The 27,190-nt window shown below is 38.5% G+C and overlaps 5 protein-coding genes across 5 annotated transcripts in view; 3 read left to right on the top strand and 2 right to left on the bottom strand.

The window, feature by feature from the left end:
* Positions 1 to 342: 342 nt before the first annotated feature.
* Positions 343 to 9,878, bottom strand: LOC136265525 (uncharacterized). The gene is made up of 6 exons (XM_066060396.1): positions 9,480 to 9,878; positions 8,082 to 9,402; positions 7,678 to 7,771; positions 7,490 to 7,624; positions 678 to 842; positions 343 to 628 (listed from the first exon to the last, which is right to left on the bottom strand). The coding sequence occupies exons 1-6, from the start codon at positions 9,549 to 9,551 to the stop codon at positions 526 to 528; spliced, it is 1,890 nt and encodes a 629-aa protein (XP_065916468.1). The 5' UTR covers positions 9,552 to 9,878; the 3' UTR covers positions 343 to 525.
* Positions 9,574 to 14,225, top strand: LOC136265533 (TBC1 domain family member 13-like). The gene is made up of 18 exons (XM_066060405.1): positions 9,574 to 9,827; positions 10,029 to 10,064; positions 10,200 to 10,273; positions 10,324 to 10,364; positions 10,616 to 10,677; positions 10,880 to 10,952; positions 11,006 to 11,088; positions 11,140 to 11,204; positions 11,256 to 11,341; positions 11,463 to 11,534; positions 11,587 to 11,646; positions 11,693 to 11,759; positions 11,803 to 11,901; positions 11,953 to 12,017; positions 12,080 to 12,158; positions 12,284 to 12,365; positions 12,420 to 12,477; positions 14,079 to 14,225. Exons 2-18 carry the CDS (start codon positions 10,045 to 10,047, stop codon positions 14,166 to 14,168), a joined length of 1,176 nt encoding a protein of 391 aa, XP_065916477.1. The 5' UTR covers positions 9,574 to 9,827; positions 10,029 to 10,044; the 3' UTR covers positions 14,169 to 14,225.
* Positions 13,450 to 15,915, bottom strand: LOC136265529 (F-box only protein 41-like). The gene has a single exon (XM_066060401.1). It carries the CDS (start codon positions 15,821 to 15,823, stop codon positions 14,261 to 14,263), a length of 1,563 nt encoding a protein of 520 aa, XP_065916473.1. The 5' UTR covers positions 15,824 to 15,915; the 3' UTR covers positions 13,450 to 14,260.
* Positions 15,799 to 19,347, top strand: LOC136265522 (leucine-rich repeat and coiled-coil domain-containing protein 1-like). The gene is made up of 6 exons (XM_066060392.1): positions 15,799 to 16,334; positions 16,386 to 16,576; positions 16,632 to 16,764; positions 16,821 to 16,978; positions 17,027 to 18,401; positions 18,767 to 19,347. Exons 1-6 carry the CDS (start codon positions 15,909 to 15,911, stop codon positions 19,313 to 19,315), a joined length of 2,832 nt encoding a protein of 943 aa, XP_065916464.1. The 5' UTR covers positions 15,799 to 15,908; the 3' UTR covers positions 19,316 to 19,347.
* Positions 19,348 to 19,384: 37 nt separating this feature from the next.
* Positions 19,385 to 27,190, top strand: part of LOC136265520 (patatin-like phospholipase domain-containing protein 6) — a 40,366-nt gene continuing 32,560 nt past the window's right edge. Inside the window, exons 1-11 of the mRNA XM_066060390.1 lie at positions 19,385 to 19,582; positions 19,659 to 19,744; positions 19,796 to 19,842; positions 19,934 to 20,021; positions 20,110 to 20,159; positions 20,209 to 20,308; positions 20,364 to 20,423; positions 21,666 to 21,808; positions 21,876 to 21,942; positions 22,009 to 22,089; positions 24,932 to 25,184. Of these exons, the coding sequence (XP_065916462.1) occupies positions 19,441 to 19,582; positions 19,659 to 19,744; positions 19,796 to 19,842; positions 19,934 to 20,021; positions 20,110 to 20,159; positions 20,209 to 20,308; positions 20,364 to 20,423; positions 21,666 to 21,808; positions 21,876 to 21,942; positions 22,009 to 22,089; positions 24,932 to 25,184 (1,117 nt within the window). The 5' untranslated portion in view covers positions 19,385 to 19,440. The remainder of the gene's footprint in view (positions 19,583 to 19,658; positions 19,745 to 19,795; positions 19,843 to 19,933; positions 20,022 to 20,109; positions 20,160 to 20,208; positions 20,309 to 20,363; positions 20,424 to 21,665; positions 21,809 to 21,875; positions 21,943 to 22,008; positions 22,090 to 24,931; positions 25,185 to 27,190) is intronic.

Here is a 27,190-nt window from a genome sequence, read left to right as displayed (position 1 = left end):
CAATCTTTTCATTTGATATTCTTAAAATACAATCCTAACATTCCTGTAGCTTCTACTAGCCAACAATACATGGTAAAAATTTGAAGGGGGGTGACTTGACTTCAGCACCCCCAATCCACCATTGACCTAGTAGCACAGATCATTGTTATACTCTATCTGGTACATCACATCAACATCCATTCATCTTACATTGTTGGTCAATGCATGTAACAAAAGATCAAGATACTTTTACATTTTATAGGCCACTAAGTAAGGTTTCCAACGGTACTTAATTTACCTGTGCTCATGCAGTAAGAGCTGCCAAAATCTGAGGGGCATGACCCCAGAACACCAAGCTTTCCATATACAGTGTGAAATGCTTTTAGGTCGAAACTTTTGCTCATGTGCATACAGACAGATGATATGCAGTAACATAATTTCCCAAACTTAAAACTTTCTATTTTTAGAAACCAGGCATGCTAAAAATAAAACATTGGTTAACAGCACATTATGCAGTTTCCAAACAGCACAAATATGGTATTCCAGTCACTTGCTGACGAAGCCAAGATGTTTTTCAACCTCACTGAGGTATTGTTTATGCTCTTTCTTCTTTATCTTAGACTGTTTATCAAACGTGTCCTTCACACACCTAACAAAACAAATCACACAGTATCACAAGTCACCATCCCATAGCTCACCTCAGATCCACCCAAGTGGCATAATATATTCCCATCTGATAGAAGCACATTGCCCTCAACCATTGGACATCACTGAAGTAATGAGGGGACATCATCATCGACCGAGTACAATCATGGACCGCCTTGGAAAAATTCCCAACCACATAGTGACATTGTGCCCTGAGGCTGTGTAAGATAAAAGAAAAAAACACAATAATACAATTGATCCTCATTTGTCCACATATCACAGCCTGAAAATTACTGCTTTCTACTGATCCCTGCTTGCTATCCATTATTTTTTGTATCAGATGCATTTATAGCACTAAGAAATCATCATCTCCAGTTAAAAATACTCACTAAAAGTTTCAGCTTTGTGTTTAAGACCAAAAAGTTGTAGAAACCTACACAGTTATGGAATTTTTAAAACTAGTCTCTCAGTTTTAGTTCTATGGTGTTCAAACTTTATAATCAGCTACCTAAGTGGATTTGTAACAAAAGTATGGAAGCAATTTTTGGAATTTCTTTTTCAAATTAGCTGTGGAATTCTCAATATTTATAAGAAAAAATTGATTCGGTTTTCTGGTGCTCTAGTAGTCGGGTAATAACATCATACAAAAATCTGATTCCATACTTTTCAAGATAATACTATGACAAGCCTCTGCAAAAATTTTTAGAGAGTTTCATCATCAGCTGTAGAAGAAGAATCTATTTTACTGAAAAATGACAACTGCGCCATATTTTACACATGCTTTGAAGATTTTTACTCAGATTTGCACTAAACAGATGTTCAAGGCTTCAACTACAACATCAGTTATTGATCAGTTAGATAATAGTGTCTGTGTTAGCTATAGAGCTTCACATAAAGACATGTTTTAAACCCACGGAAGCCATAGGACATAGTTGCCTGCCCCCTTAATCTTAGTTTTAACAGAACACACATTTACTCTAACAAGACATACACCAATAACTAAATTAATTGAACAGTCAGTATTGCCATTCAGATAACTGAGGTGTTCAGTTAACCAGAGAACTATGAGGATACATTGTACGTGCAGGGGCATAGACAGACTTTCAGTGATTCCATGGCCTAGCCAAATAACACTATAGTTAGGTAATATAGGGGAGACAAATCTTAGTGTTTGCACACTAGCATACTTAGAGGGGTCTTCCTCTAGGAAAATTTAGATTAAATCTGAGAGTGATTTCAAAAGTTTATCACAATATAAATAATAAATATTTATCTGACTGTTGTACTAGAATGACTGCTCTAACTATCTCGTAGTAAGCTTTCTACTAAACATGTTGCCCCCAGGAAACTTTCTGAAATCGAATCTGTTATCAACAGTATATTAGTAAAGCTACTATTTGCCTGACTGTTATATTAACCCTTAAACCAGCAGAGAACTTTTGGGGAATGCGTGTTTACACAATATGGGCACACACGGTAATAGAGATGTACCGATATGGGTTTCTGTCATGTACCGATATCCGATATTGATGCCGCCAAAAGAAGCCGATAACCGATAGTTGATCCGATATTTGCATTATAGTTAAAGTGTACATTTACCCACCCTACAACAACATATGCATGTATTCATTGCTGTACTCAAATACAGCTTGGGTTTCTATGGACGATATCCACAATGACGAAATTTGATGTCATAATTGATAAAATGGCCATGTTAATGTGGAGGCTTCAGTAATTTTATCACGCAGTCAGGGCCGCCCAGAGAAATTAAGGGGCCCAGGGCAAAGAGTTAAAGTGGGGCCCTTGACCCAAGTTGTAAGGTAAAGACCAAAAAAAAAAAAAAAAAAAAAAAAAAGGTCACAACCTGCTGGCAATGACAATAACTACCCATCACCAACCATATCTCCTTATCTATAAGCTTGCTACACTGCTCCTCTGAAGAATACTGTGACTGCTCTATTAGAGTATTTAGATCTGACTGCTCTATTAGAGTATATCAATCTTTTAAACAGGTATTCAGGGGGCCCTTCATGGGGCCTCCTGGGGCCCCTTTCAGGCTGGGGCCCGGGGCAAAATGCCCCAGTTGCCCCCCCCCCTGTGGGCGGCCCTGCACGCAGTATTCGAAATGAATGTTGTCTGTAGTTTTCTACACTTGGAACCACGAGATAATAAAGGTAAGAAATAGTACATGTACCGTGACGATGCAAAACGCATTCCAACAAGGAAAGCAGACCAAAAATTTTAAATTCGGACACAACTAGGCTTATCTGTATTGCATTATATACTACTAGATGAATAAAAAATTGGAAATTTTAAAATGGGAATAGGGATCGCTGAAAAAAGCCACAAAACAAGAAGGGATTGCTGGGGTGGTAATGTAAACCACAAATCCCTATTTTGACTTTGTCATAAATTTTTAGTTATATGCTCTGTCATTTTGAAGTGAGTCAAGATAGAGATTTGTGGTTTACATTACCACCCCAGCGATCCCTTCTTGTTTTGTGGCTTTTTTCAGCGATCCCTATTCCCATTTTAAAATTTCCATTTTTTTATTCATCTAGTTTATGTACTTTTTATTAATCCAGTAATGGATTATGAAGAAGACTGTTGTGAATAGTGTAATTTTGCATTCTGCATAGTAACATCGTCAACATTTCAGTACACACATGAAACTGATCAAATTGCAATATGCATACAGACTGAGAGTCTCCTAATATGAGCTACAATTTACATTACTGGTGCCTTTAATAGCTGTCAAATTCAGTGCAAGGATTTTTGTTGTACACTTGACTGCATTATTAGAGTATTTACATGACTGCTCTATTAGAGTATTTAATCTGGATAACCCACCCACATACAATAATCATGGAGCAAAAAAAACCACCTTGCAACAAAGTCATCAGCCCAGATAAAATTTCCTGGCTTATGTTTAATAAAGACAGATTCTATTAGCCAAAAGCAGCGCACATCAAAAAACCAAACTTTGAGTGCAATCTTGTACGGCTTCTTGAGCGTAATGGCATTTTGGCAAGAAGAAACGGCCCGGGTTGGGCTGTTTCCATCTGAAAACGAAATCAAAAATAGGTCATGGACATATACAATGATCCATTCAGCAAGCCTTGCTACTTTTTATCCCAGGATTCTCCCTGTAAACTTCGCTATGCCTGTGAAAGAATAATAATAATATTATGAATAATAAGAACTAGGTGTACCCGTGCAAAATGCGCGTGATACTAAGACAATTGTTTGCTCTTGTGTGAATACACTTAAAGTTTGAACATTACTAATGATCAAGGAGTAATCACATCATTGCATACCAACAAAGTCATGATTATGCATAGCTATTGATGTGCACGCATAATCTCTTCAATTGTGTTTGGCACTAAAATCTAGCTATAATGTTGGTGGCTTCATGAGCAAAGAGTGACTGATGTTATAGTTTTTATAATGTAGGTTGGCCTTGTGCACTGGAATTTCTGCGCATTACTCATGCAGGTCCCATTACAACCATGCACAAACATAAATTAGTTTTGAGCAGCAGACAAATACCACAATTGGGATGTAATCTACTTCATTTGGATGATGTTGCATGAACTAACATAAATTGCATGCTTGAGTGTGGCATGAGGATCAGTTGACCAATGGTTGGTACATTACCACAATGAGCTATTATATAGATAGATTGTATTGTCAATTTGAGTCACTGAATTGGAGTTTCATTTCTACATCCTAGTCATGGTATTGTTATGTTGTTTACTTATTACATGACAAAATGTGTATGCAGTACAGTATTAATTATGGGTATTCAAGTTAATCGACTGTACTGAGCAAGAAGGTCAACACCAGCATATGTGAAGAGTTGTATATCAGCATAGCCCAGGCGAATCCTTCATACGAAGAGTGGTTGCTCAGTAGAGCTTCTTTAAGTTTCAGCTGTCCCTGTTGAGTTACCAAAGAGTGAAAATGTGTCTGTGTCTCCCTACACATTGAAGACTGCAATAGCAACTAAATGATCTTGTCCCAACGATTCATGGCTTAGTATAAGGTAGATGTATGTTCTATTAGAGTGGTTGAATATCCTCGTTCACAAAGGTGTCATCCTGCAGGGTGTCATTGTAGGCAGCCTGGTCGGAGTGATCATTCCACGGTAACTTGCCACACCCACTACGAAACTATCCTTTGTTGACTGTATCCTTCTCCTTGCAGTGGTGTTGCTAGTAATCCTCCGTTTTAGGTCTGTCTATAGTCCCGGACCTGCTTGTCGCAGTAGCTATACTGCTTCGTCTAGCGGACAGCGGGATAGGCCTTAGGACGTCTATCCTTGTAGTGGACAGCACAGTATGGTGCAGAGTGTGTATTTCCGGTGAGTCTTCCTTGTGTGGTCTCTGTCAAGTAGCTTGATAGAAATAATCATCGCTCGTAGACTTGCTACACCCAATACGAAACTCTCCTTTTATACTGGCGAGTGTTTGCCGGATGATAGCGTACACACCAGATCACATGATCAAATTCGCTGATGTGATTGGTTAAATCATGAAAAAGTGATTGATCCTATCTCACTGTAAGCTTTTAGATATTAAATTTTAACCATGACGTCATCTGATTTCTATTGGCAACGCGTGTATAACGGGATGCCGTATACGCGTATCGTAAACTTATAATGGCCATTGACAGTGATAAGTATCTCGCAACCAAGGTTAGCACGTAATGATAGACACGAAAACCACCTTATGACACATTGATTTGGACGGGTAGTTGATTTAGCGAGTTTGAAGCTAATCGGGGGAAAAACCTGGGAGGAGTTTGTGTTTGAAAATTTTATGGCCTCGATTTTAACGTTTCTCGTTCTGTCGGCCACAGGGGAGAGAAAAGTCTAGTGTAGGCTGGGGGATGGGGAAGGCTGGTAACACGATAAGGGTCTCAAGAAAGTTATGGACGAATTCGTGTCTTCCTAGGGTAGTTACGGTGGTTTTAAGGATATTTTCCGTAGTTCAACGAATCGCCACCAATCCTGGATCATAAGATTTGTCTCAAATTCTAGAATTGAATGGTACCGATCCGATTGAAATCCGACCAAGAATGACGGATCAGTGCTCGAAAAACACGTGCGTGGGCGAAGAGAATTAATATATAGATAATAATATGAACAAACGGGCATATTTCAGTTTTGTCTGAAATACACATACTGTTTCCTTTTCACTTGATACTTACTAGTGGGCCTATACTTATTGCAAAGAAACACCAGAGGGTTGTTTTGAGTTGAAGGATGCTTTTCAAGGTGGTTTTTAGGTGTGCGTTCTATTAGGATTTTTGCAAAAAACATGGGCGATCCCTATTATGAACCCACTATCATGGTTCATGATATGCCTCACCTTCGCCCTTTTTCGAATTTATAAACACTATCATAGGGAAACACTACCTCGCCCAATACCTCCCTGTACAAAGTCCCCACACTAGCACGGCCATTTTGTTTTGTGACATCAGAAAACGTCATTGCGGATATCATCCATTGTGTAATCCAGACAATTAGGCACCCACAAACATTTTTATGCATACTCCCATTGAGCCTTAATATATTACTCTGCATTTTAATGGCTTGTGAGAAAGCTGGTACAGCAAGTTTTCTTGGTTATCCTGTGACCCTTCTTTTTATTACAAGGTACTCTATAACTGCTTCATTTGTATAGACTGTGATAAGCTTTGCAGCAGCAAGCACTAGAATCGTGTGTAAGTATATGGCTTCTTGCAGAGTAGCGCTTGTTTCAGAGTGAACAATAAGCCACTGGCACTAAAGAGCCACATGAATAACGTAGAAAACCAACATATAATCCGTTTATGTACAAACTGTTGCTACTGTATAAATATTGGTAGCAATATCGGTTCTGTACTGATACCGATATTGGTAACGGTTCTGTACTGATACCGATATTGGTTAAAATTACCATATTGGTGGCCGATATTTTAGCCGATCCGATTATCAGTACACCTCTACTCGGCGACACTAGGTAGGGTAACTTAATTCTTACAACCTACAAATATACATCAAGTAAAGATTTGCTCACTGGGCTAAGGTTAAATGAACACTGTAACTATAGTGGCTTACTTGTTATGAAGCGATGAACAGCAACTAGTCGTGTCCCCGTATTTCAAATTCTTGTCACGTGTTTAATTTCAATTGTGAGTTCACTGACGTGAGCCGTGTATGGCCTGATAAAAAATTTTACGGGGAATCAAATGGAAGTTGTTGCAAGGTGATAGGCATCGAGTTATTGACCATTTAATAAAGGTATATAAGGGTTTGCGTGTTTCTTTACCGAAAAATTATTTTCACGGCTAGATTTGGCCTTACCATTTAGCATAACAGTAAAACCCTAGGTATCATTTTAATCCTTGTTACATAGCAAGTAGAATGACATAAATTGTGTATATAGCCATAGGATGGACGCTTCGAAAGTTATGGCGCTTAGTGCAAGACATGCATAATTGGGCCAGTTTTCTGGCCTATGTGGGTTTAAGGGTTAAGGTGACTGTCCTATTAGAGTATGCTGATACCTGGACATGGGTTCTTGCTACACGGCTACACCCTCAGAAAGGTGTGGTATACAAAGCCTTGTTAATAAGGCTACCTATGGGACTGACCGGTATTATTAATGATGTCATGATGTACACCTGAGGTCCTACTTGACTGGTCACTATAATGCAGTGTTCTTATTAATATAATAAGGTCACAAGTACACCTTAGATTTGTTTGGGGTTAGGGAAGTACACATCAAAGAGTTGTTTCCTAACTGAGTTACAAGGAAACCTAGGAGACTCATTTCTCAGCTCTTAAGGGTCAACTACTCTTCTCTATTCATTTACTCACTAGTAAAGAGCTGACTGCAGCTTAACAGCTTCCAATGGAGTGACTGCCAACCCTTTAGTACAAATACGAATGGCCTTAGTCTTGTCTTTATTATCAAGACTCTTCACAGCTCTAACCAGCAACTTCTTGCCCCTCCTGTAATCAGATTAGCACACCATACAAGCATCACATAAGTAATGTGGACATACGAGAGAAGTTGTAGACGTTCTTGGTAAGTATTGTTAGTCTCCTTGTGGTACTTGAAACACAACAGGGCTGCTTCAAGTGTAGCTTCACTCTGGACTGTAAGTACAAGAAATGTACACTGTTATTAAGCCATTGATAAACCAGTTCCCTTATTTTTATCATTATACTGAAATGGATAGCAGTCTACACACACTGTATGTACTGTGTACAATGAAAGTTGGTGAGTCCCTTGCATCCAACATTTTAACAGATGTGGCTACGCAGCCGAATACTGAACAATGTACAATAGCTAAACTAGTGAATAAATTTTCTTAAATTCCCTACACTTTAGTCCCGCCAATTTTTTTGTTATTCACTGTAAAGTATGTACAAGGCAAACAAACAGTACACAGTATTAACCACTCACCACTACTGTCCTGTTTGCCAAAGTTTGAGTTAAGAAGAGGCTTTATCAAATGGGATATCATTATCCGTTGGAATTTGCAATCTTCTTGCCGCAAGTTACGCATTCTTATGTCCCCGTATACAGAATGCTCGTGCATTATTCCATAAAATGATATGTCAACTAATTCAGTCCCCACACACTCACACAGCAGATCCCTAGTCCAGTCACTGGATATTAATAGGTTGCCAAACAGTCGTAACATGTGCTCTAATTGGAATACTCTCTGTTGTATGCTAATGGCAAACATTATTAAGAAAGCAACTGGACTAACTAAGGTGTTATCTGTGCCACAGTGACGTAATGAAAGAATGGCATTAGGATTCGGTGTACAACAGTTAAACAGCTGCAACTCTTTACAAAACTCTTCTAAACAAACGTCAATTGTTCCATTAACCATCATAGCAATTGAAGAATTGAACAACATGAAATCTGTGTGTTGAAACGGAGCCAAAAATGGTAGCGAGAGATAATAAAATTTTGTGGCCAAGTCCTTAAAGAGGCCATTCTGCATTAACAGTCCACCAATCTTTTCTGCAATTTCTTTACTATTTTTCATAGGATAAAACACAGTTGTTAAAATATGGAGTGACCCACTCTTTAATGAACGAACAAGTTTTTTATAAATTGGTTTAGCCAGCATGGCTTTGCACTGGCTGTTAAGAGTCTCTGATGGCTTCAGTACCATCCCCGATTCCAAGAAATCATTGTAGGTCAAAAACCACTTTGGAATAGCACTGAAAAGTTGCTCTTGTTTCACGATCCAGTCAAGGCCACATTTGCTGTAAGACAAATCAACAAGAACCGACAGAATCAAACAACGATAGAACTCAGATATTTTCTCATCAAACAGCATCTCCATGAAATCTTTGAGCAAATCTTCCTCTTCGGTGACTAATTGTTGGTGTGCTGCATGGCTAAGGGTGTGCATTCTGTTTGTAAACAACCGAATAATGTCAATTGCCACCAGACAGATGTTACGCTGCAAGGTATCAGTAACTGACGTCAGCTTGTTAGCACGGATAAGCTTTGCCAAACATGTAAACAATCCACTGTCAATAACCGAACGTCCAAAGGTGCTCATCAGATGGTCAAAAGATCCACTCTCAACCGATCCAGCTTCCAGCAAGGACTCACAGAAATACTTGTAGATTTCCAGCAGATGCGAGTACAGGATGTTGCGTGGGGAATTATTTTCTTCCAATGTGTTAAAATATTTTTCCATAATTATCTGGGCATTTTCAGGATTCTCTACTTCATTGTCTGATTGATTGATTATGACAAACTGCAACACAAAACACAGGGTGGTATAAAATATATGCAAAAATTATACCAACATGTACAATAAAAATGCTAACTCACGCCAATCCTCATCGCAGTTGGAAGGTTTGCTTTTCGTTGTCTTTCCAAAACTTGCGGGAATAGAAAGGCCATGCCGTAATGTATTTCCAAATAAAGCACACTGATAAAATGTAAGCTACAACTGCTTACACGATATTTCAGCACGCTATAAATGAGATGTCTTCGTGCCTCGCTTGGTTGTTAAAGCAGGATAGAAATTAAGCGCGTACACAGTAAATATTTTACGACTCCAATTGAAACACTGCTCACAATCGCTGAATCGCTACGGTGTATTAATCGGATTATTTGAATTACTCGCTGAACTACTCTGTTGTGCTGCTTCGACCTTTACCCAAAGTATCCGCTAAGGTATGTTACGGTTCCTACACCTTCATAAAACCATAGATCCTAAAACGTATCTATACAGCTAGTACTGCAACCCCCTTTGGCAACCCCACTATACAATATAAAGCAGTTCCAAGATATGTGTATTGTCTCGATCATGTATACTTTGTACATAATAAGATTGTGCCTTAAAGTAATATTTTTTATTGCACTACCAAATTGCAGGTGGAGTAGTGTGAATATGGCAAAGCAATCAGCAAGGTATATGTTGTTCTGTAAGCATCAGTGTACTACTAAGATACAAGTTGTGTTTTAAAGAATTATCGAAATCTCAGTTTTCTACCAAAACTTACCACATTAAACATATGGAAAGCATTTCCTCTGTATTCTTTACAGACTAGAGCAATTCAAAACATTATTGTCACAGCCGGTGGTGGATTTAGACCATTTAAGACAGTTGTGTTTTGAAGGTACATCACTACTGTGTTACTTTACCACTTGTCCACCAACATGTTACCAGGTTGTCCTGATGCTCCAGGGATTAGAGCAACATGCTGGAAGGTAACCAACAAAATACATGAACATCAAATAGTGTACAATAATATTAAACAGATGTCCCCAGTAGTGTAATTTTATACATGGGACATCATGATCATGGCCTGTTGTTGGTGCATTGTATTAGCTGTTATATTATGAATTTGGTAGCTTATGTGTATATACTACACAGGATGTGTGGTTTAATTGGCCAATTTATAGAATGAATGCCACACTACCGTATATTACATCATGTGCAACTCCTGTGTGTTATTTAGTTACTTCTGAGCTACCTCCCACCAGAAACAGACCTGTGGGAAACCACATTGAAACAAAATAGGTGATTGTATGTGGGTCTGTGTTGTGCTTTGCGTGTGTGTGTGTGTGTGTGTGTGTGTGTGTGTGTGTGTGTGCAGTTTTAGGCATGTATGCACTTGCACACATGCATTCCTATGTACGTAGACATAGATGCAAGCAAGTGTGCATGTAGTGTGTTGTGTATATGTGTAAAATAATAACTGTGAAACTGACTGTTCTAATAGAGAACTATACAAACATTATGTAAAAGAGACCATTATCATTCCTGATGAAGATGATTCAGTAGACGATGATCATGTGAGATCTTATTGTTATCTCACATCAGTAAACCATACTAACAATAATTACAGCCACTAAACCCTAACCCAGACAGCAGCTGGAATAAGTATTTTCAAGACAATGAAACATTAATACAAATTGATCACGATGCAAAGTATACATAGAAACCTGTTTATTTTTTCATTTTGATTCCATCCTCATCTAGACGATTGTACCCTGACATATCGTTTTTTCAACTGCCAACTGCTTACCCATGTACACAGTACCGAGGTGAGTTTATCACTTGTGTAGCCTGACTTTGAAGATTCCCATTGTTTGTAGGAACAAAACACAAACTTAAAAGAAGAGTGGAACAAACAGTTTTACCTTCACAAGTAGTGGAATCTACCCGACAGGGAGTTAAAAATGTATGCTCGCCCCTCATTACTGTACGTGTGTTATATATGTATGTGTCTGCACAACTCTTACTTCACATTTAATTTCTTATTTCACCAGGCTATATTACTGGTGTATTTATACATTTTCCAGGTTCGTATATCAAGCCAGTCTGATACAGAGCCTCATGTTGTGTTGAAAGAAGGACAAGAGGCACACTGGGAGGTAACAGTGACAGCCATTTCCCCATTAAGATTATATCTATACTTTCCTTCAGGTTGTAGAAAGAATTTTGTTTATCCATACAAAAGTACACAAGGGCTTAGGATACATTCAGGTAGGCATGTATGTAGCATACAAACATGTACCATACATCTCTTTAGGGAATGAATGAAATTTGTGGACCATTGTATTATGTATTTGCTTCACAACCTGACAAACAATCTCAAGGTGGGTATTCTCTATTTTAACCTTTATAACTTTTTTTCCTCAGAATTTGCCGAGGCAGACACATTTTTCTGTTTCTCGCATATAATGGTTGAAATTGGGGACAAATTCAATAAAGCACTTGACTCGTCACCTACTGGTTATAGTAAGCATGTTGAGTCATGTTACTTATATTATTGTACTTGGTACTATGCAGAAAGTGCTTTGAATACTATGATGATGTTACTAAAACGTAAAGATGCTGTCTTGTATGAGAACTTGGTATGGGCAGTGTTGCTATTTAGTCCGAGATGGTGTGATTTGTTTATTGTGCTTGTACACAGGTAAGCAAAGATGTTGATCCACAATTCTTTGGATTCAGATGGATAACACTACTTTTGTCACAAGAATTCTTATTACCTGGTTAGATTTTTATTGAGTTATATTTGTGTGTATGCATGTATCTCTGTAGACTGTGTGTTGTGTGTGCACGTATTTATTGTTGGAATTGTAAGTTCTTTTACTTTTTCACTCTACATACTGTACAGATGTCATTCAAATCTGGGACACATTCTTGGCGGACAGCAAGAGGTTTGATTTTGTCATCTACGTCTGCTGTTCCATGATACTGTGCGTAAATCAAGCCTCTGTGTGATCATGTGATATATTTTGTGATTTATTTAGTTGTATAAAAAGAGAACTGATAGCAGGAGACTTTGGTGAAAACATTGTACTTCTACAGGTAAAATGTATTTGGTGTACGTTCAGTGTAGTACGTATATTAAGTGTGCATGTAAGTACTTAACATAGTCAGGGCAGGAAGTTTTGAAAAGGGATTCCACAGCACTGAGTGACTGTTCTATTAGAATATATACTCAATATTGTCTGACTGTTATACTATTTGGTGGTTCAAGGCCCAGTTTTGCCACCATTTTCCATTTTCTTATACCCGTAATTTTCTTTAATTGCATTGACCGGCTAAATATAAACAGCCTTCTTTTAAACTACAAAAGGTTTGAGCTATGATGGTTAACCTATATGCATGCTGATTTTTAAGTTATTCCCATAGGCGGTTTACCCTGTAGACGTGACTAAAAGTCGGCCTTTTTAATGCAAATATAATCATCCATAGCTCCATGACCATTTATCAGATTTGCACCAAACTTGATAAGTGATTTTGCTGCAATACGTTCTTAAAGTGCATACTATTCAAAATCGAACTACGCATTTGCATTTTATTATGGTTTTTGTAAAAAGTGTGAAAATAATAGTCTAATCAGCCCCCAAGCTCCTAAACAAAGCTTTGAGGGCTTGTATTTCACGATTGCATAAGGCAGTGTTGCTCAAATCTAGTGTAGGGTGCTGAAGGTTGAGGACGTTTGCAGCACAAACAATTCAAGAAGACAGTACAAAGCTACATATTCATGAAAATCATGTTTTCTTCTTCATGATGTGGCACGCCGGCTTTCTTGGCCACATGATACACTACCATGTGTCTTGACATTGCCAAGGTACCAAATCTAATTACCTAGTACAACTTTTTAATAGTTTATAGGGCTTTAGCTTTGGCCATCATGCCACAACAGAAACAGCTGTAATGATTATCGGTTATGGCTAATTGCTACTAAATTGGCCAATTCATTGTGTAAGCCATTAGAATGGCTTCATAGGTGTCTTGAGCATGCACACCACTTATAGTTTACTAAAAAACAATTTTAAGAATGATCACAACAGTCTACAGTATATCAGAATACAATCACACACACACACTACAAACAAGCACATGGATACGGACATGATGAATCACAAAACACAGAACCATGCTTACGTTATTATATCCTACTATATACCTTCCCACTTACAGTACACAAATTCATGGGAAGCAGTATTTACAATAATAATATTGTGTGTGCGAAACATTTCAAGTGTTTCCAACTATTCCCCGTAGTAGTCTAACAATCCATCCACTTCTAGTTACTTTGTGGTGAGGTTTAAATGAATTTCCATTGTCCTGAAGATCTTGTACTGGCTCATTGGCTTGAGTTGTCCCATTTTCAACCCAACTCTAATGGTGTGTGAAGAGGGGACTTGGAAGAGGGCCACTTGGAAAATAGCCCTGTGCCACAAGCTTATGTGAGAAAACAATGCTTGACTGGGATATAATGGGAATCTGAAGTCTCAATTTTCCTACAATAATGTGTAAACAAAAATGTTCCTGAACATCATCCCTGGGTATGCCCCAGTGTGTGTCATTGTTTTTAGCTTGTTTTGTAGTGTGTATAGATGTGGCATAGATGTATGTACGTATGTATAATATGTAATTGTGTGTTGTTGTCCTCATAGCATTACTCTTCTACAAATGTTGATATTAGAAAAGTGATCGTACAAGCTAAAGAACTTAGAGATTGGTACCCTTTATCTATTTGTAAATAATTTGCAATAATTTGCAATGAAAATTTTCTATAAAATAATAATGTATATGATAGAGTATTACTTGTTGGAACATGAAAACTAGATCATCTAATTCAGTTATAATTTGTTTTTAGTTTAAATACTTGTTGAATATCAGGGTATTTTAGTAAATCCTGAAAGTTTTTAATTATCATTTTATACTTCAATATTGTGTCTTCACTGGGATCCTCGTTAAAATAATCTGAGTATCCTAAGTGAAGTTCAAACCGCTTCAGTTGGCGACAATTCCTTATGAAGTACACTACAGCCTTCGCAGAAATCCGAGTGAACATCACAGTCAAAGTCTGAATTTTTCGTAATCCACTCTTACAAAGCAGTGCAACAGTTGACTCCGTTATTTGTTGGCAGTACATAATACAGAAGTGCTGCAGATATTGGCATTGTTTTACAATAAAATGAAGACCCTCTGAACTCACACTCGGACTGCCTATTGATAGGGTTCTAACATAAGGCCAGCCATCTGCTATACTAGCCAAACAATGGTCGTTGAAGTGAGCAACAAAACTGCTAGCAAAAACTGGTGGAAAGTGCAAGGATGTGATATTAGGACAGCCAATACTGAGGGTCCACAAGGCAGCTGGGGTCGGTGGAAACTCATCACTGCTATAACGTAGCTCATTTAACTGTGGACAATGTACACTGATCAACCAAAATACCCTCTGTGTTATCATGATGTTACATTCATCTAAGATTATAGACCTCAGGGTAGCAGATGAAGAACGCAGGATGATAGCCAAGGCAGGTTCGAAAGATCCCTTCTGTCGAACAACATATGCATTTAGTTCTTCATCATCCAATGTAGGGGTGGGTATAATACCTTGAATATGTATTTTCTCTGTAGCTGTACACCATTGTGCCATGTTGTAAAGTGAACTCACAGGAATCATGACGTCTTTGATTTCTATGTGACGCCACAGAGATGGATGTTGAGCCACTTTCTGCCATCGTTTACACACTCCCTGAATAACACAAACATCCCAAGTTGTGAGGTAACCAAATATCTTTAGTAAAGCCATTCCATGTGTGTCATAAGTTGGTTGTGGTTCTGCATTGGCAATAGTATCACATTTTTCAACAGTGGCAGTACTTTCTTCAGTACTGTTGTCACTTGGTGAAACTGAAAAAGCCTTTGTGACATTATCTTGCATTTCATCTTCTTTTGACTCGGCTTTTGACACCTCTTTAGTTTCTCGTGCATCATCAATGCATGAAGATACCAATGTTGTTTCCTTCTGTTTGGACAGCTCACAGTATTCAAAATATCCTTTAAGATTATCTAACTCATAAGTCTTTTCTGCTAGCTCTTGTTTCAATCTCTTCACCTCAGCATGATTGGCGGTGGCATGTACAGCAAGCTTTTGGTAATCAGCTAATAACTGATCAAGTCTGCTGCTATCTGAATCGTTGACTGCCCCAAGCGTGTAGGATTTATCATCAGACACCGCGTGGTCATTATACTTTCTCTCCCACAAGGCCGTGGTGCTATTTAAATTGGCTGTTCTAAATAATGCCTCCTCTCTTGAAGATTGCAACCGTTGTTCCAACTCTTGAGCTTTTCGTACCAGTCCATCCAGAGAGATAGCGTTCCATAGTTTCTCGTTTACACTTTCGGTCATGGTCACAACGCTACTGTAGGCGTCAACAATTTGTATACACTTGTAAACAACGTTGCCTTGACGACAACGAAGGCACTAACGAAATATGGCTGCCCCTGAATGGGTGCAGCTTCAGTCGTCGATTACACCAATATCAAAAGAGGATTCTTCAATAAAGAGAATAAGAGACTTAAAAAGAAGACAACGCGATGCCGTCAAGACTGCATATCAGAAAGGCTTCCTGCGTCAGTTAGATTTCGACTATTTGTACGAACACACGTTTGGTAGAAAAGTGCCTACAGAAGAAGAATTAGAGCAACAACAAGAAGAAGACGAGCCGCCGCCAGACTTAAACCTTGGAGAGCTGCCATGGATGAACTTGGTTGGAGCTCACATCAGAAGTTTGGATGAGTTCACCATTTTGTCATGTGCACAATTAAAAATTTGTAACCTTTCTTCAAATTATATAAGCGACATCAGTGCCTTCTATTCCTGCATCAACCTTGTTAAACTGGACCTAAGAAACAACCAAGTAAAGCTGCTTTAACGTCATATACATGTGTTTTTAATTTGTTCCATTTAGATCGACAAACTTCCTAGCAAGCAATTTTGGGCTTCGCTAAAAGAGCTGCGTATATTATATCTACATGGAAACACTATCGGTAACAAAGATTGTATCAGGAAACTCAATGGTTGCCCAGTGCTGCAACTGCTAACAATGTATGACACACCAATCAGCTTGATGAAGAACTACAGGCACCATGTAGTTAACAGGTATAGTGATAATGAATGACTATTTGTTGAATTGTCTATTGGTGTTCTCACTTAGCATTTGGTCTCTGAAAGCTTTGGATCATTTTGTGATATCTGATGAAGAAATTATTGAAGATATTTATCTAAAGGGCGTCTTCGCTGCTTTGTCCACCTCTTTTAAAATACAATCATACGTACCATGTCCTAAGGTATTTTAAAGTATTAATTTTTGTAATTGTGTTGTATTTCAGTTATTTCTATGCAGCACAGTACTTACCTGGAAGAACACAGGAGGGTATATGAGTTACTTTTACAAATCAATAGAATTCTGGCTAAATTTTCGCCTGTCGTAATCATGCAACGATTTATCCGAGGACACTTAACTAGACTAAGATTGAAGCAAAGTGGAATAGCCATGCCAAGGTTTGTATATACTTTATTCAAATTATTTGATACAATTATATATTACAGAAAGCCTATTGTTGTTACACATGTGCCTGGTAAAGAAGACTCAATACCACCAACTCCTGAAGTTCCTTTAACTGTTGCTGAGATACTAGATACTGTAAAGTCACCAGTGCATCAAAAAGTCACATTTGATTTATCACCAATATCAGAGGACAGACCTGTCAAACATCAAGAACATGGTCAACAGGGTCGTAGTTGGGACAGCTCCATTAGTGTAGGTAGTGCTGCATCTATTATCCCGTCTGCACCTCCAACGTCGAGAAGAACTAGTGTTCCTTCATCCATCTCACTTGCCTCTTCCAGTGATCATCCTCCCGCTCCTTGCAGCTCCCCTCATCGAAGATCACTTCATATAAACTTGTATCGACTTGAGAAAAATATCCGTGATGCTCAATCGAAGGATGATGCTTTTTTGTCAAGTGGAGTTACTACAATGACACAGGCCAAAGTTGTTAAGCACAAGCCTAAGCAAGTACATAAAGCTACTACAGATACCATACCTGATATTCCCAGTGTCACTGTTACTCCTAAAGAAATAGCTGCATCAGTCGCTGCAAAGAAGGAACTCAAATCAGCACCACCCAGGGTATCCCAAAGAGTAGGTCCCATTGATAACAAATGTGATGATGAATTGGGAGTTAAAGGGAAAATTATGGGCGTGTGGTTTGGTAATCCTTATGCAGACATGCTGCTCAGTAAGAAAGAAGACGGTGAAACAGTAAGAGCTGCAATGAGAGAATATGAGGAAATGTTGAAGCAATTACCACCAAAGAAAATTGTTAGGCATAACAAGTTAATAACTCCGGAAGAGAGAGTCTTCAATAGAATATACACTACCATGACTCTGTCTGCACTGAAAGCTGTGGAGAGAGTTTACGAGTCCAGGAAGAAAGTTGTTGCAATGACAGACAAGGTTGACACAGTGAAAAGAATGAGACAAGACTTACTTGATGGAAGACAAAGAATCAACGACTTCCACAAAACTCGTCAGGAGAAGATTCATGACTGGAAGGAACAAGAAAGTAAAACTCAAGCTAAGGCAGCTGCAGCAAGAAAGGCTGAGAAAAAAATGGTAGTGAAGAAAAGGCAGCACAGAAAAGCATTAAGACTGCAGAACCAGTCGATCAGAACTGCTGACAAGAAGTTCTTCCAACAATTTAGTCAACAAAACAACTTGGTGAAACATACACTTGCCCAAGAAGATACCAAGTTGTACCGAGAAGAGATTGTGCATGAAAATGTGGAGAGCACAAGGCAGCACCAAGAAGAGGAACAGCATATGCTTCATGAAGTTCGCAGGTATATGGAGTATCGAGGACTGAAGTTGAGATCTGAGGGGGCAGCCGAAAGGGCTAAACTGAATGCCCATGTGCTACAGGTAAAGTTGTGTAAGAGTACACACACCTGCACCTCATGTATTACACACATACACACAGACCCCAGTTCATGGTTTGCATTTTGCACTATGCAGTGATTAGAAAAATCCTACTGATTTTAATAATCAAACCACAATATTTTTGTGATTTCTCAGTCAAACATTCTAATATAACAGTCAGTTACTCCAGTGTTAATATTCTTTTAACATGATATGCCGTGATACTTTAATTTTTTTAATACTAACCAGTTATACATGCAAATACAGACACACATGCACAATACACACAGTAGATACATACGCACAAACTATAATACGCATCTTAAATGTGAGCTTGCCTTAACATACATCTGTTACCATACATACAGGCAGCCAATGATAGATTGATGGATGCCAAACAAAGAGTTGCACAATTGAAGGCTAGACAAGAAGTAGCTGATCATACAGTGACTGCAAAGTTTAACAACATTAGTACTCTCCTTGAGGAAGAACTAACTTTGCCACCAGAATCAAACCCAACTTTGGATTACCTAGAAGCTCTTTTTGGCAAGCTAGAAGAATCACCGGAACAAGACACACACTATCGTCTGAGGAGATTACACAGCCGACTACAAGATAGTCAACTTCAAAACTCACCATTCTCAGAGTCACGTGCAACTACTGGCTGTCTATCTCATGACTCTAATAGACCTTACTCACACCTGCTCAACACCAGTGTAATTCTACAAGGAGACTTGAACAATAGATCAGCATTAATGCACCAGATGATGCCACCTCAGCCTGTTCTACATATTGTTGAGCCAGAGGAACAACAAAATGATGCTGTAGAAGTCAGTGAAACATCAAGGCCGGTATCACCATCAACCCAGCCACCATCCAATGATCTAAGTGTAACCAGTTTCCCATTACTTGTGTAAATACATTATTTATTTCCACTTAAAATATTGTATACAGTTTTAGACACCGCGCTGCTAGAAATAATTATTACAAGCGCAACAAAATAATTAGGGTTCCTGTCCTCGTTTGTGTATGAAGTAATGTAATGGCGAGCTGGTCCCTCGGTTCTTTGTGGGAGCTATGGTTGTCTGTTGAGCTGAATGCCACCTACTATATCGCTACTGCAGCTGTGGTGACGCTGTTGACGTTCATAACATGTTACTGCGTAGGTAAAGGGAAAGAACGAGGTAGGTTTTGTTCTCTGATCAGCTACACGCTTCTCCAAGTTAATGTGACCTTGTTCATGGCCCTAATCTTTCTCAGATGCCGCTGCTAAGCTGGAAATGACTAAAAAGCGCATCAGAAAGAGAGACAGGGTGCTTATACATGGCAAAAAGCTAGTCAGAAAGGTAGTGCATAACAGTACGTGATACTGTAGTAACAGTGTTGTTTGTTTGTAGTTCAGTGACTTACGTCAACGAGCTGGCTCTGAATTGAGCAGATTTCGGTATGGCTTTAATAGTGTGAATAATATAACTAGGTTGTATGTGTTAATGTGGTAAACTGTGACAACGACAACATGTTTTTTTTTGTTGTAGCTTGTTACCAGGTAATGCAGAGACTCCAGAACAATTACTACACCAAGAACCTCCGGATGAGATGTTGCAGGCGGATATTATGGAGGAGGTGTGTGTGTGTGTTCCATTATTATTCTTGTGTACCACTTATTTTCATGATCAATTTCATACCATCTACATAGTTTTATTCCTTGCAGTATGACACTCAAATACCATCAGAAGTATTGTACCTTCTAAAGAGTGTAAAGTGAGTTCACTAACAATTAACTACTAACTAAATCTACTCTATTTCAAAGGGTGTTCGGACATTTTGAGAAGCCGCTGTTTATTGAACTGTGCAAGCATATGGAAACTAAATTTGTTCCAGCAGGTGGAATCTTATTCAGACCTGGGCAGGTAAGTTAAGTTATAGTCTGAAGTAAACTTCACTGGTTTTTTGTGTTGTGTTTAGCCTGATGATAGTATCTTTGTTGTTCAGACTGGCAAGCTGGAAATTTTCACCATAGAAGAGGTAGGATATGACATGAAGCAACAAATTTGTACATGTATTCGTTGGCTAAAGGACTGGTCTTGTAGTCACTGTTTTAATGGTGAGGATCTGGGGACTTAGCAAACATTCAAGTGAATGCATTCCATTCACCTTAGACCTTTTACCGCCTGTCGGACAATCCCCTCTCCCACAGAACACATCCTCCCATAGAATAGGGTACCTAACCAATTGGCCAAAAGATGCTGAGTAACCAATTAGAGGCTTTGCCAGGTAGGACAACCCGTGATCGGTCTTGGACAATAGCAGGGGCCTGACAATATTGTCCATGTATTGCAGTCTTGTACACTATAGACAAGAAAGGTATGTCCCTCTTGCTTGTAAGACACCTGGCCCTCAACCACACGGTCAGGGACCGGGGTGCTGCCATTAGCCTCATCACCAACAAATTTTGTATTTCCAGGCTGAGGTTAGCATTACACAAAAGCACAGAGAGAGTTGTAAGGTTATTCCGCGCACTTGCTTACCGGCCCTATATATACCTAAAGATGTGTTTGAAAGGTCCTGTTTCATATAATGTAGCTATGTTGTGATACATTATATTATGTTAAACCACTTGAATTTATATGGCTACTATAGCTTGTGTTGGTAATAACACATTACTAAAGTAATAGCTTATGTAATGATTATGGCTTACGAGGAATGTAACATGTTATTATTCATTATGTGGGGTAGTATATACTTAATACTTTTTAAATGAAGCCATAATCATGTTATACTAGTAATGTTACATAACACTCTATGAGCTCATAACATGTTACAGCTAAAATTGTGAGTTCTGTCTAATCATTTATGAACCACAAGGCTGAGCTGAAGGTAAAAAAGAGAAGCCCAGTTGAAAGTGCCAATAGTCCCACAACTGATGTAGGGAAGTGTGTAACTGGCTAGTTTGCTATAACTAAAAGTAACAACACTACAGTGGACCCTCGTTTATCCAAAACCCAATGTGTCTCAGGCAATGATAAAAGTGTTCAGATAAGCGAATTGTTCGGATAACTGAAGCCCATACATTTATATAGAGCTCTGTTGAAATACTCTAATAGAACATTCACTTGTATTCAAAATACTATAATAGAACAGTCATTTCCAATTTCGTAGAAAACAAGGGTCAGATAACTGAAGGTCTACTGTACCTATAGTACACATCCAGTATGACTTTAGTAATATGTCACTGTCATACATAATACATTATGTGCTCCTGTGTAGGATGGTACTGAGCTACCTCTAAAAGAAGCTCACCAGGGAGAGAGTATCCACAGCATGTTGAGTATACTGGATGCAGTGATCGGACATACCAGACCCTTTAACAGAGTGGCAGCTCGTGCTAGCAGGGATACTTATGTGTTACAGTGAGTTCCCAAAACTGTAATTGTGTGTAGGGTAGTGTGATCTTTATGATGTAATGTTTACTTTTAGGCTAAGGGCTGCAGCTTTTAAGGACTTCTTTGATAGGAATCCTGACTCTCTGCTACGAATGGTCCAGGTCAGTGGTATAACAACTTGCTAGCACTGTCCTTAGCACCTGTTGTTGTTGTTATTGTTGTTGCAGATTATTATGCTACGCCTACAGAGGGTCACTTTTATGTCCCTCAGCAAATTCTTTGGCCTCTACAATGAACTACTTAATCAGGTACTATGTTAGTTGTGCATATGCAAGTTTACAATGTATACAGCTTAAACTACTCAAGCCAAGTGTATGTGAGTTAAAGGCTTACATTTAAATATTGTACATCCCAGCAGTACTGTATAGTATGGATACCCACCAAAATGAAGGGTGTTCACCAAAACGCTGCTGCTAAAAAGCATCATAGAAGTATCAGACAGCACCTTTACAGTCTTAAAGTATTAATTTTACAGTAACATCAAATCTAGTATTAAATCTTGGAAAACTTGTACAGAAGATCCTCATTTATCTGAACCTCATACTATCCTAATACCAAAAGTAATTGTTGAATTAGAATAATGCATCATAACTTTTAGAAGAATTGAATGGAACTCTGTATATATATCAATGGGCTTCAGTTATTCAAACTAATCAGTTCCAACTACCCAAAAATGCATCAGTAATTATCTGTGTCACCTACAATACAAGTAAACCAGATGGCCTTGAGCTAACCAACTTATGTGCGTTCCTCGGTAAATAAAAAATTCTATTATCTGAACAGTTTATCCGTTTCTAGAAACAAAGGTGAGATACACTGTATCAAGTTAAAAATCCCCGAAACCCAACTTTTTGTCTGTCTGCCTGACCACAGTCAAACATCATGTTGTCAACCACCATTTTACATCACAATAAGAAACTCACAAGTGACGTGTGCTTTTTTGGGGTTCCAGTGAATGTACTCCCTGTGCGAATTGCCTTTCCTTTCTTCTCTAATCTTACTAGTGGTCATCTTCTTTATGCAAAAATACCATTTTGAGGTGTTAATTAACTTAATTTTCTATATTGTCACTTTCCTTACCAGTGCATATATAGACATCACAAACGAGAGGACAATGAACATTCCATATTTGATAGTATGGTTGACTGTCCAGAATGAGCACAAATGAAAAAAATGAAGGCCCTATTAAACATCACACAATAATATACACCGTAGAAACATGACGTAACTGGTCCTATCAAACATTACACCATAGACATATAGCAACACGGGGAGGGGTGGGGGGGGGGGGGGGGGGGGCTATTGGACTAGAACCGGTCCACTTTTATTTTAGCCCCTCCACCTTTAAAGATTGATATACTCTAATAGAGCAGTCATGTACTCAAATGCAGCTTGAGTACTAAGGCCACCCCACGATGCTGTTAACATTTGTCTAGTATCAATCAGTTCTCTGAAGAACAGTTGGCAACTATGTTACTAATAATAACTGGTTTCACTGCAGAAGACTAGGCATGATGATCACATGATGATCACATGATGATCACATGATGATCACATGATGATCACATAGGATACCTGGTCAATAAAGATCAGCAGTGAGACCGAGATACTCCAAAAATGCAGTATATTAAAATGAAGTAGTAATCCAAGTGGTAAATGGTAGAAAGTAGGTTATATGGATGCAATATACAAGTTTGTGGAAAATTCCTAATTTGGCATTAATTTTATTCGACATGTTAATGTAGGGATTTTCCCACATAGCTATGTTGTAATACCAGCATTCATATTACTTGCCTTGCGACTCTATTGTCCCTTGGATCCCTTCATCATATTTAAATCAATATTCTAATTATCCCATTGTTCTTGATCAGAGATTGGATTCTTTTCTGGATTGGTACCAAGCCAATCTACACTTGAAAGTGAATTTTTTTTATTAGGGTTTGGCGGCAATTAATATACTACTACAGTAAACTGCCATTGCCACTAAAGGAAGCTACATGTAAGAATCTGTCTTACATTCTGAAGCATCTTTATTAGTTGCCAGCCTTCTCTCCATGCCTTTATTAGTTCGTGGCCTGGGAAACAGTAAAATTCTGGCCATAAATTTTTTCAAACCACAAACTCCTAGTGCCCCCAGTTTGCTTCAAACTTTCCAGACCAACTGCTTGCCCAAATCGATGTATCATAGGGTGGTTTCCGTATGAGCTAAGCCCTTTATCATTGTCACTATAATTTTGTGCTATGTGTTCAGGTATAGCACACTGCTAATAGATACTCTTATGTACAGTGCTCCCTACTCATTGGGCCCAGGGTGAGTTCAGATAATGAAAAGTTCAGAAAACTAAAGCCCATTCATTTATATACCGAACTCTGTTCAAATACTCTAATAGAACAGTCATCTCCACAGTTGAGATAACAGAATGTTCGGATAATCAATGGCCATAGCTTTATGATAAATAGGATTAACTACTTTTTCATTAACCAATCACATTAGAGAAATAGTCATGTGATCTGGTACGTGCTATGTCATTCAGCAATTATACCCAGCAGTATCTAAGGAGAGTTTCTGGCAAGTCTTCCAACAAGTCTTCCAACAAGTCTTCCAACAAGTCTTCCAACAAGTCTTCCAACAAGTCTTCCAACAAGACACGCCTCCCACTACTTACTGCAAGCAAGGCAAACTGCAAACTAGAAGGACAAAGTCTCTGAGGAATACTATACGTACACTACTGTGAGTGGGACAGTTCACAAGTGGAAGATCACATTCGGTCACTCTAGTAGAATGCACATTTCACCAGACCAATTATAGCCGATGCTTATAATTAGTATATCGATAAGTGGCTGGCGCATATTGGTCTGGCAATGCGAGACTAGGAATAGAATACATTCACACTACTCCTAACACTTTTTCATGGGACAGTTGGTTTTTAGTATTACTTACAAGTCTTAAAATCTGGCAAATACATCTAAGTGAAGTACAAACCTTCATAAATGTTTTACTCGTGTATGTATGCTTAAGTACCTACATGTACAGTACTCATGTTTTGGGACCATTTGTCTTGTTAACCTACAAACTATTTCATATTCCAGAGACTTCCTAAAAAGAGGCAACTGAGTGTGTACAAAGTGCAACGTAAAATTAGGAAGAATTCAATCATTGAACTGGAGAACTCCACTAAAGATAACTCCACTAAAGATAACACCCCTACAGTCACCGGTCAGGTGGAGTACACATATCCAATCACTACTGGAGAGGATAAGACTGTGAACACTACAACTGATGATAGTGCAGCAGAGACTGGGACTGTGTCACCTGAAATCACACCTCTGTTGAAGAAAAAAGGTTTGTATAGTGTGTGGGTATGCATATTTGTTTGTTTATTTTTTGCACGTGTGTGTGTGTGCGTGCGTGCGTGCGTGTGTGTGTGTGTGTGTGATTGACATTGAAACAGTAGCAGTAGCATGTGTAATCTTGTCATCAGTCCCACAAGAGTACCAGTATGTGGTGACATGCACTTGGCTACAATACAACTCAATGTGTGGTGTGTAAACTTGAACTCCATTGACAATGGAGCACAGCTCAGGATGCTGTGGTAAAGATTGTATTAAAGACAAGTTGAATAGTAAAGCAAAAAGAAATAAAGCAAAGACTGGTTGCATAAAAGAATTGACATCAAAAGAGCTATCAAATTTGATCATATACACTGTACAGTCACTCAATGTGTTCAAGAGAATAGTGCAACAGTGGCTTCTTGTGGTGGTACAGTACATCATGTAAACAATGTATGATGTGACTGTATGCAATATTTCAACAGGGCTGTGGTCAAATCTTTTAGTTAGAACATGTGTAGGCCCTTTGTATCTGCTAATGAATACGCTAAAATTCAAAATATGTCTGTAACAAACTTTTAGGTCACTTTCTTCTTCCCGCAAATTTTTATGTAGGGTTTGTCTGAGGTATAGTTTGTGTCACCACAAACCATCCTCCACAAATTGTTTAATTAAACAAGTATAAGAAAAAATTAGGAATTTTAAATTAGATTAGGGACAGTGTATAGTGCTGCAATAAAAAGCACTGAAACAAGCTGGATCGGAGTAGTACGTAATGTCCGTAAAACAATAAGAAGTGAATATCCCTACTGTGCATTGAGTGTAGCACAGTAGGGATATTCACTTATTATTGTTTTACGGACATTACGTACTACTCCGATCCAACTTGTTTCAGTACTTTTTATTGCAGCATTATACACTGTCCCTAATCTAATTTAAAATTCCTATTTTTTTCTTATACTTGTTTGTGAAGTTTTTTTGCAAGCTCATGACCACTAAATATCTGCTGAGTTAATCACAGCACTATTATACTAAATTATGACTCATACAATAACAACTGATCGGTGGGCGTGGCTCTACATAAGCCTACAGACAATAATGGACGTGGATTCATGCATACCTACACACTGATGAATGGACGTGGCTACCATACATCTACAGACAGTAATTTACGTAAGTGGTTAGTGACTTACACATTGCTATATAGTTTGCCGTGAGTTGCTCTCTCTGATCGATATCAACAGCAAGTCACATACACGTGTGTTTTTGGTACAGCCGGCGACCACGCGTATTCGAATAGTTTGATGCAATATACACTGGTATGGAAGCTGTACTGTAGTCTATTAACACTCAGCAGTAGGACCTTGACTAATGGCCATGGTAAAGAAGGATAAAAGGTAAGACAATAGTGCAAGCATTGTACGTTTATCAATATACCAAAGGATTTTTCTTAAGCAAACTAGAAACGTTTCTGCGGAAGAATTAGGGCTGTAGCTGTAGCCACTTTTCTGCTACGCTTGACTGAAGGTGTTGGGCAGGCAAGCAGTAGAAAATTCTGTTGAATAATTTTTTTTCTAAATTCTGTAGCACTTGACGCAAACATTTCAGGTCGATCTGAAGACACTTTTGGGCTTGGTTTTACCCAACCAATACTGTCATGTCGTTGTAAGGAAAAATTGTGGCAGGTTTTTGGGTTGTATTATATTACGGATTGCCCCCACACCTTCAATGTCCCTAATATACAGTACTATTGTACTGTATGATAAATTTGTAAGGCTACCCTCCAGCAATGACAACAATAAAACTGAGACCTGTCACATTCACAACAACCCTTGCCGCATTAATTCATTGCGCAACACTTTACATCATGTACTTCCGTTGCAGACAAACTCAGCTATGAATGAATAATAAAATATAGAGATAGTTGTAACACTGAAAAATTAGAAAACCGTAATTATCAATATCAGTTTGCACATTAAATTATTATATATCAATACCGAGTTGTCAGGGTTGAATGGG

The sequence above is a fragment of the Dysidea avara genome, chromosome 9, assembly GCF_963678975.1.
Source record: "Dysidea avara chromosome 9, odDysAvar1.4, whole genome shotgun sequence".
Taxonomy (NCBI): Eukaryota; Metazoa; Porifera; class Demospongiae; order Dictyoceratida; family Dysideidae; genus Dysidea; species Dysidea avara.
This window is presented reverse-complemented; position numbering and strand designations above follow the sequence as displayed.